The 9945-nt window shown below is 50.6% G+C and overlaps 1 protein-coding gene across 2 annotated transcripts; it reads left to right on the forward strand.

Moving 5' to 3' along the window:
- Positions 1-1827: 1827 nt before the first annotated feature.
- FZD1 (frizzled class receptor 1) lies at positions 1828-5656 on the forward strand. Of its 2 annotated transcripts, XM_074900257.1 has the most exons (2): positions 1828-2497; positions 2543-5656. In XM_074900257.1, the coding sequence occupies exons 1-2, from the start codon at positions 1947-1949 to the stop codon at positions 3720-3722; spliced, it is 1731 nt and encodes a 576-aa protein (XP_074756358.1). In that variant the 5' UTR covers positions 1828-1946; the 3' UTR covers positions 3723-5656. The 2 variants fall into 2 exon arrangements, with proteins under 2 accessions (XP_074756358.1, XP_074756357.1); XM_074900256.1 differs by having other exon boundaries at positions 1828-5656.
- Positions 5657-9945: the final 4289 nt, after the last annotated feature.

Below are 9945 nucleotides of genomic sequence, written 5' to 3' on the forward strand. Positions count from 1 at the left end.
TTTGTGCGTATAATTTTTGAACTATGGTCCTCTGAGAAGAGAGTTCTTGACAGAACTCAATGAACCTCAGTAAACAAGGACATGAGCCATCGACATAATTAAGGTTGTGCAATTTCTAAACACGATCCCTCTCCTGCAGTCGTTACACAGCATAGATCTTGCTATTAATTAGTCTGAATGTGGGACAGCACTGCTGGGAGAAAGAAAGCGGCCTAAATAGCATGGTCCAAGTTTTAGCTGTAGCTATCCAAGAAATATGGATGTCTTTTATTAACCCTTGCCACCTGTGACAGCTAGAAGTAAGTGCTGGGCTCATCTTATTCCTAATGAATTTTTTCAGCTCATCAGTGTATACAGTGGAAAGGGTGGGAGCATGTGGTGTAGAAGGAAGACAGCTGGCTGGAGAAGTTTCTGCCCAATTCATGGCAGCATTAACTGTCGGACAAATATGAGGACATTCGCATCCACAACACAGAGGCTCTGTTACTGAATTTGGAGAACATGGTAGGCTTCTCCTCCTCCTCTCCAATAGCACGGTTTATTACTGTTACTGAATTCCAGCGAGTACAGTAAATTCCCCGTTCAGCCCCCATCATCTTTCTGGAGTACGCATTTTGGAAGAGCCAGCCTCACCTCCGCTCCGCGCCAGCAACGGGGCTTTAGAGGCGCAGAAAGAAACGGCCACTGTTGATGGTCACTTGCGTGCCCATTCCCCCCCTCCCCAGACTAGAGCAACACCTCTCAAACACCTGACGGGAGGCACTGGCAAGTCACACAGCGTTCACCTCGAATTAAGCTGGAAGGGCTGCCCACGGGGCAGAGGGAGGAAGGGGAATGGGAGAGCCCTGTTGCGATTGTTTTCGTGTCTCAGGCTGCTGCTGTAGACAGAAGACACACAAAACACAGGCGGTAACTCGCCAGCGAGACGCGAGTTTTGGCCACTCGCAACATCACCGGTTGCGTGTGTGCGATGGAACACCGCGGTCTCTGCCTTCAAACTGCCGCCGCTCCTCCCCGCGCCCCAAGTCACTGCAATAAAGCCGTCTTCCAGGTTTCAGCCCTGCCAAGCTGCTCCCCGATTGTTCACCTCTCCCTGCCGCAGACTCCTGACGACACCTCTGACCTCCCCGCTTTAACCCTGCCCGTTGTTATTTGCCAAATACACACACACACACACACACACACACCCCTCCCCTCCCGGCCGCGCTGCGAATGGAGCCGCAGTCGGCGCAGCTGCCTGGCCGCCGGGGGGACGCCGAGGGTGACGGGCCCCGGGCCCCGGCGAGGTGCGCAGAGCTCCGCGGCCTCCCCTGTCGTCATGGCCGGGGAATCCAGAAACACCCCCGGGGCAGCCGTCACCGGCTCCCCGGCGTCCCCGGGGAGCAGCCGCCGCCGTCCAACCGAGCCGCCCCGGCGGGGCGAGCCCGACCTCCCCCCCGCCCCTCCGCGCTGCCGACCCTCAGGCCGCGGCCCCGCGCCCCCCCCGCGGCCGGCCGCCCCTTCCCCCGCGCCGCCCCGCCTTTGTGCGCGGCGCGGGGCAGCCCCGCGCCCGCCTGCGCCCGCCCCCGGGTGAGGCGTTGGGAGACGGTCCCTTACGCAGGAAAGTTCGGCGTCGGTTTCAAGGCTCCTCCCTCCCGGCGAAAGGCAGACTGCGGGGCGCCTGGAAACCGGTCGGAGGGAGCGCGGCGCGGCGCGGGGCGCGGGCTCGAGGGGCCGGCACAAATGGTCAGGCGGCGGCGGCGGCGGAGGAGGCGGCGGCGGTAGGCGGAGGCGCGGCGGGCGCTGCCGCCGGTGCGGGCAGAGCTGCGCGCCGCGGCCGCGCGAGTGGCGGCCGGGGCTGCCCCGTCCCTGCCCGCCGCTCCCTTCATGAGTCGCAAGTTCGGGCCGGGAGGAGCAGCGGCGGCGGGGCGGCGGGAGCCCGGCTGGGCAGGCGGCACGGACTGAGCATGGCCGAGCGGCGCGGGCCGGCGGCGAGCGGCGGCGGGGAAGTTGGCGGCAGCGGCGGGCGGCGGGCGGGCGGCGGTCGGTGCCCGCGGCTGCTGGTGCTGGTGCTGTGGGCGGCGGCGCTGCCGGCCGGGGGCCAGCCGCCGGCGCCGCAGTACAACGGCGAGCGGGGCATCTCCATCCCGGACCACGGCTACTGCCAGCCCATATCCATCCCGCTCTGCACCGACATCGCCTACAACCAGACCATCATGCCCAACCTGCTGGGCCACACCAACCAGGAGGACGCGGGGCTGGAGGTGCACCAGTTCTACCCGCTGGTGAAGGTGCAGTGCTCGGCCGAGCTCAAGTTCTTCCTCTGCTCTATGTACGCGCCGGTGTGCACCGTACTGGAGCAGGCCCTGCCGCCCTGCCGCTCCCTCTGCGAGCGGGCACGCCAGGGCTGCGAGGCCCTCATGAACAAGTTCGGCTTCCAGTGGCCCGACACGCTCCGCTGCGAGAAGTTCCCGGTGCACGGGGCCGGCGAGCTCTGCGTGGGGCAGAACGCCTCCGAGCGCGGCACCCCCACGCCCGCCCTGCGCCCCGAGAGCTGGACCAGCAACCCCCAGCGCGGGGGCAGCGGCGGCGGCCCCGGGGGCTCCGGGCCCGGCGAGCCCCGCGGGCGCTTCTCCTGCCCGCGGGCGCTGAAGGTGCCCTCCTACCTGAACTACCGCTTCCTGGGGGAGAAGGACTGCGGGGCGCCCTGCGAGCCCGGCCGCCTCTACGGACTCATGTACTTCGGGCCCGAGGAGCTGCGCTTCTCCCGCACCTGGATCGGCATCTGGTCCGTGCTCTGCTGCGCCTCCACCCTCTTCACCGTCCTCACCTACCTGGTGGATATGAAGCGGTTCAGCTACCCCGAGCGGCCCATCATCTTCCTCTCGGGCTGCTACACGGCGGTGGCCGTGGCCTACATCGCCGGCTTCCTCCTGGAGGAGAGGGTGGTCTGCAACGAGCGCTTCGCCGAGGACGGCTCCCGCACCGTGGCGCAGGGCACGAAGCGGGAGGGCTGCACCATCCTCTTCATGATGCTCTACTTCTTCGGCATGGCCAGCTCCATCTGGTGGGTCATCCTCTCCCTCACCTGGTTCCTGGCCGCCGGCATGAAGTGGGGCCACGAGGCCATCGAGGCCAACTCCCAGTACTTCCACCTGGCCGCCTGGGCCGTGCCGGCCATCAAGACCATCACCATCCTGGCCCTGGGGCAGGTGGACGGGGATGTCCTCAGCGGCGTCTGCTTCGTGGGCATCAACAACGTGGACGCTCTGCGGGGCTTTGTGCTGGCCCCCTTGTTCGTCTACCTGTTTATCGGCACCTCCTTCCTGCTGGCCGGCTTCGTGTCCCTCTTCAGGATCCGCACCATCATGAAGCACGACGGCACCAAGACAGAAAAGCTGGAGAAGCTCATGGTCAGGATAGGCATCTTCAGCGTCCTCTACACGGTGCCGGCCACCATCGTCATTGCCTGCTATTTTTACGAGCAAGCTTTTAGGGAACAGTGGGAGAGGAGCTGGGTCACACAGAGCTGTAAGAGCTATGCCATCCCCTGCCCCAACAACCACAGCAGCCACCACCCGCCCATGAGCCCCGACTTCACCGTCTTCATGATCAAGTATCTCATGACATTAATCGTGGGCATCACCTCGGGCTTCTGGATCTGGTCTGGGAAAACCCTGAACTCCTGGAGGAAGTTTTACACCAGGCTCACCAACAGCAAGCAGGGCGAGACCACCGTCTGAGACCTCTGCCCGCCGGGCCGGGGGCATGGCGGCCGGCCGGAGGACCGGGGCTGTGCCTGGGGGAAGCGGCTCCTTGTCCAGCCCGGGCAAACTCTGGGGACCCTCAGGCGGCGGGGAGCGGAGGACGAGCCAGGTGGGGAACCCGCGCGTGGGACCGCCCGGCTCTGCCCTCCCCGCTCCTCTCGGGCTGGCTCCTGCAGGAACTGAACGCGCTGGCAGGTTGGGGGAGAGGGATGTAAATAGCCTCTGTAAGATTTTGTAAGTATATTTGTATTTAAATTACAACCTCACTTTTTTAATTATTTAGGACACTTTTAACCCGTTTGCGGATTTTGCTTCCTCGCCTCTCTCCCCTACCCCATTTTTTTTTTTTATTTAAAGAAAAAAAAAAAAGGCGTTGGATTTTTATTTCGTAGGGCAGGACGGGAAAAACTGCCGGTAAGAGAAACCAAAACAAACCCCTTTCTTCCCCCCCGCAGGTTCTGTAATGGCTTTGCTGGGAGTTTCAGTGCCATGAGCGGCAGGGCCGGGGCGAGGCTGCTGCCGCTGCCGGGGGCGCCTCCTGGCGCGGGCTGGGCCCCGCTCCCCGCTGCCGGTGGGTCTGGGGAGGGGTGCCAGTTCCCGCCCCGGCCCCGTGGGGGGGCAGGACGGCTCCCCCGCCTGGCCCCGGCCGGGAGGGCATCGGCAGCCGTCCGGCCGCGGCGCAGGGCCGGCCTCTCGCCTCGCCTCACTTCGCCTGGGCCTGGCCTGGCCGGGCGGAGCCCCGCTGAGCTCGGCGGGGTCCGAAACGACAGCCCTGCCCGGCCTTTCTGCGGAGGGAGAGCCTCTCCGCGGTGCCCGGGGCGGGAGAAGCCGGGGGGGTGGGTGCCTGCCGGCTGCCCTCTTCCAGCTTTAGAAAATTGATTCAAACGCAGCGCATCGTTTGGGAGGAGTTGGCCTGTTTTGTTGTAGGAGTTGAGGTTTAACGCCGTCTGCACCTGTAGCACGTCTGATGGCTTAGGAGGTGGATGGGGACATAGATATACCAAACTTCTCTCTTTTGTTGTTTCGGTGGTTTTGTTTGGTGTTGTTTTGTTTTTGTTTTTGTTTTTTTTAAGCGCGCTTTTCCGTCGGAAGGTGTGAGCGGGGCCGGGGCTCTGCGGGGGACCCCGCGGGCGCTCCCCCCGGCCCCGGCCCCCTCCCTGCCGCGGGCTGGGGTTGGCAGGATCAGGAAACACGGGCTCAGTAAAAAGAGCGTCATCGGAATAAAACGCAGCATTCAGATTTTTTTTTTTCTTTCTCCTTAATTATATCCATACGCTGGCTCTTCATTTGGGAAACATTGGAGCCATTGCCATTCCCCTGAATTTTAATTCATTGACATTTAATTCATTACACATTATGAGGATGTGATGATTTTTGCCAGTAGTAAAAACAAAGGAAGAGAAAACAGAAAACCAGAACGTTTAAGCACTCTGGTGGGATGTGAGACCTTAAAGAGCCTCTGCTGTCTTTTTTTCCCCCTCTTTTTTGTTCGGTACAGTAATAACATTGCATACTGCAAAGATAAGATACCATGTGTGCAGGATATCTACTACCTTGTATGCTCCTGGGTCTGTGGGATTGTGCTTCATAACAAAAAAAAAAAAAAGGTTAAAAAGGAAATTGTAACTTTCGACAGATGCATTTGAATATTTAGTCCTCTGTATGAAAAACAGCAGACTGCTTCTCTCCTGATTGTATTGTTTTAAACTTTTTTTATATTACAAATGCCTGTATTTAGGTTCATAAACATTATCTATGGCTACCATACCCTGAAATGCAAAATTATTTGAATTTGGTATGCATTTATTTCTGTTCATTATCACAAGATCATCTATATTTATAGAGGAATAGAAATTTATATATATTAAATACCATATTTTTAATTTCTCTGAAATAAATTGAGGTTTTGTACAAAACTATCTTGTCCTTTTACGTATTCCTCTGACTAACTCCAATATTGTGTGAAAGCATTGTATATCCTATACTGTGCTTTTACTATATACTACAAGTTGTGTGGGGTTCCTTTTTTCTTTTCTTATGTTGAGTTCACAGTAACAAGCTGGAATTCAGTGTAGGAATTCATTGTGCGTTTTGGTTTTTATCTCTGGGCCGGTCTAGATTAATCCTTCAAAAGAAGTAATGTAAACTGTTCAAGATCTCTGACAGGGTATGGTCGGTGGTGTGAAATCCAAGAAGAGATCTGCTATATGGCAGGAGAAGAAAGAAGCTCACCAGTTCTTTTTTGTTTTGTTTTGTTTTTTTTTTTTTTTTGTTAAAGAAAAGGGTTCGCTCAACTTAGTCTTTCTTCTCCCTTTCCTATTAAGCAAAAAAAAAATTTTCTCACTGCTCAAAATGACACTCAGTCTAATGTCAGAATAATATTGTCAGAATATTTTAATGAGTAAAATAGTTTTGTTTTCCTGAACTTGGGGTGTTTGGTTAATCCAGAGTTAAACGGTATGTACATGGAAGCATTTCAGCTTTATGGAAAGTACAGGGATTCTTAAACCTTTCAACACAACACATCCTTTTTTTTTTTTCTAATTCGTTGTTCGAAGTGGTGTTCTATAAGCATGGGTTTGTTAGGAAAGACTGGCTAATTATGAGGCTTGATTTCTTATTTCCAGTGTTATAAGCTAGTACAACATTTCATTCTGTAGGTCTGGAGGTGGATGTAAATGATTTTTGGCTCGTTTACGCTTTTTCAAATCATGATGTGTAAACAGCCATAGAGAAGTAAGGGAAGCTTAACAAAATTTCTCTAAGGAGGTGACACAAGAGGGCAAGATTTTTTCTGTTACTTTAAAATTTTTTTAAATAAGCATAGTTCCTACTTTCGCAGATATTCTGCACATTTTTCTCAAGTCGTTGCCCCCCCCCCCCCCCCTTTTTTTTTTTTATATTTTAGCATTTAAAATTTTACTGGTCAGCACTCAGCTAATGAAGTACAAACCATTCAATTTCAGTTGCGGTGGAATTCTTGTATAATTACATTTGAGCCATTTTGACTGGTCTGTTTTCTGGTAGCTGAACGTATGTGATTTATTTATGCATGGGAGGAGACATTTATTTGTAATGTAGACTTTGTATTTACGGAAGAGATGGGAGGACCAATTTTAAAAAAACCCAAAACTTTAAAGTCGTGAATAATAGAATTGTTTCTACATGAAGTAAAATGTGAATATTTGCAGTTCATGATTTGCACAGATATGGATCCCCTTCAGTTCTTTGGGATTTTTTTCATAGATTGCAGAGCTGAAGCTTCATGTTCAGTCTTGGTTATTTTAATAAATCTGCTAGACAGCACAATATGATCACTTAAAAATAATTGAAAAGAGCAAACCCTTTTTTGTTTGCTAGCTTTTGTGAACTTTCACAGGGCAGTAATTTGCCAAGGTCACACTTGTTACTGAAAGCTGTGGTGCTATGACTCACCTACCTTTTTATGCTTTTATATCTCAACACATAATGGTATTTGAGACTTTATTAATATGATACAAAGGTGTCTTTTGCATGGGTATATTGCAGTCCTCACTAAGGTTTTACCTCACTGTTAAAACCAAGCTATCCATTGCTCCAGGGAATTTAGATAGGGTTTTTTACAACACAGTCTGTATAATTGATGTACTGTGTTTACCAGAGAAAATACCACTGTATACAGAGATGCAGTGTTGCCCAGTTCTCTTGTCTGTGACAAGAAAGATAATGTAAGAACAAAACTGTGCTATAACGAAGTTTGTTGTGCTAGAAGTACTTGTTAAGACATTCCTTAGTCAACAGCTTTGCTTTCTCTCATGGGATATATTTATAGCCTGAAATGAAGGGGCACTCAGAATCACCATTCCCCTGAAGACGGCTGTAGCCTGGAGAGCTGGGGATGCTGATTTACGGTTCATCCTTCAGTAACAGTAATGCTCTTTTAATGTACTGGCAAATTTGTGGTATTGGAGTGAAATTATATGCTGTTTCCATAACAAATCCTGTTGGGAAGGAGAAGGATTTCTGATTTGTTCATACAGTAATGCCCCAAATTTCTCGTATATGCAAGTACTTTCAGCAGTGTTGGGTTTTTTTAATTGAATGTCAGAGCTACAATCTAGTGGGCCTGAATTCTGCCCTCTGGGTGATGCCCACCCTTCTGCTGCCATCCCAGTGCTTGTTGCTGGGCAATTGTTGTTCAAGTACAATTACAGGTAGCTGAGGATGCCTTTCATTTAAATGGACAGTATCTGCATTTTTTAATTATTCAAACAATGATAATTAGGCATGAGAAGCAGCTGCAGTATATGTACAGGATGAGTATTTGCCAAAATGGGCTATAGGCTAGTACTTCATCAGTCTTTTGCCACTCCCAGTCACCAGCGACAACTTTCAGACTAACACTGTGCTCCCCTTAAAAAGGTGTGCAGCCTGCAGCTGACCAGAAAAAGCCATCATGGGTTTGGTGTGACGTAAGTAGTTTAAAATTATTGAGGGTACTCTTGCAAAATGTCTGCATTTGTGTGACGTAACTTTTCCATCCCAGTGCTGCATGGCCTCAGAAGGAGCTTCAGCGAGCAAAACTCATGACAGCTGAAGAGGCGGTAAGAGCTTAAATGCTTACCTGTAAAAATAAGGAAACTGAGGTAAGGCTCTGTTTTCATCGCAAATTGACCTCTAGTGCTCAAACACCGGAATTGCATTATATTTGATGTTTCCAATGGCAGCACTACAGGATTGTGTGGCAATACTGTGCAAAATCAGTTCTGCATTGCCCCTTTTTAATTCTGTTAGGTTTCTACTAGTTGTTGTTCGCACTTGTTGAACCCAAAGTACCATTGCTCTGCATGTTATGCAAAAGAGTGAATGGATCATATGGATTATGAATTCAAATGTTGATTTAAAAATGCAAGTCCTTTAGCTGCTTGGTCCCATTAGAAGTGAGAGTTGCTCTGAGGTCTGTAGCTGTGGGAGTTTGTAAATCTCTTGCCTCTGTTCATCAGTTGACCTGGAAGGCTTAGGCAATGATTCACACTCGTAGGGAGAAAGGGAACTTTTTGTTTTTCTTCAGACTGAACCCCTTGCTGCCTGTGTGTTTACAGCAGAGAAGTGTCACCAGAGAAGTGCTGTGTTCTGAAGCTCCTGATCCATTCTGAAATAGCAGTACCTTAATTTTAATAATGGGTTAGCAGGTTTAGGAAGCAAAGCATGGTGACTTAATGCTTAGGCTTTGCTGTTCATAGTTTAGTTTTTAGAAGTCTACCAAGCATTTTAAGATGTGAAATAGCTGCTTAAGGACAAACTAAGCATGCCAGGATTAGGTCCTGGACACACTGCAAGAATTATGAGCACCATAGTCATTTGAGACTAGCCCAGTGACAGTATTAAAACAGAGTAAATAATACTACGACCTGTAAGAAAAAAGAATGGCATAATTGCATTTACTTGCTAGCTGAAATTCACTCCGCACCTTTACTTAGTTATTTGAGGTCAATAATGGTCCATTATTGACTCCATGGTCAAAATGGAGAAGCAAATACCGTTTCTGTCATATGGGAGAGATTTCAGTGAATTAGCAAAATGGGCCTTAATAAGCAATATATAATTGCAAGTGCAACATTTTCCAGATAAAAGCAATACCACTTTGATAGTTTAGTTGTAGACAGTGCTTTTAAAATTTTAAATGCTTTAAGAAAACATGCTGATTTTGTATGCCATGACAACTGTGTTTCAGATCTCAACTTGTGTTTAGTCTAAACTTCCAGGGTAACCACATCAGAGAGTCTTCCAGGCATGAGGTCTTGCCCTTGTTTGCATTCAAATCAGCAGCATTAAGTTGCTTATCTTGAGGTTGAATAAATAAACTCCAGTCTTCTACTCAGACAACACTTAATGAAGACCCGCATTCAGCCACCAACCTTGTGTGAAATGCTGCTGGGTTGAGACCCCACAAGCCTTGCCCGAGTATCCCAAAGGCTTTGTTTCAGTGCATGAAAGTATTGGAGGTGATTGAACTGCACTAAGGTGGAAATTTGTCAATAACCATTAAACTCTGGTGTAAACGTGCTGTGTTGGGAGGCTTGTGTCAGCCACGGTGAAAAGTATTTTTGATGGACTACCTTAGAAAGAACATCTTCAGAAATACTGAAGTGATAGACTTTTATTTGCAATTAGCTGTCTTTTGGATAGTTACATTATGAATGGTCTGTAAGGTTTAATG

Source organism: Athene noctua, chromosome 2 (assembly GCF_965140245.1).
Source record: "Athene noctua chromosome 2, bAthNoc1.hap1.1, whole genome shotgun sequence".
In the NCBI taxonomy this organism is placed as follows: domain Eukaryota; kingdom Metazoa; phylum Chordata; class Aves; order Strigiformes; family Strigidae; genus Athene; species Athene noctua.

Bases quoted from the DNA above. Each gene is read 5' to 3' on its own strand.
- FZD1 (XM_074900256.1), top strand. From the start codon at position 1,947: ATGGCCGAGCGGCGCGGGCCGGCGGCGAGCGGCGGCGGGGAAGTTGGC.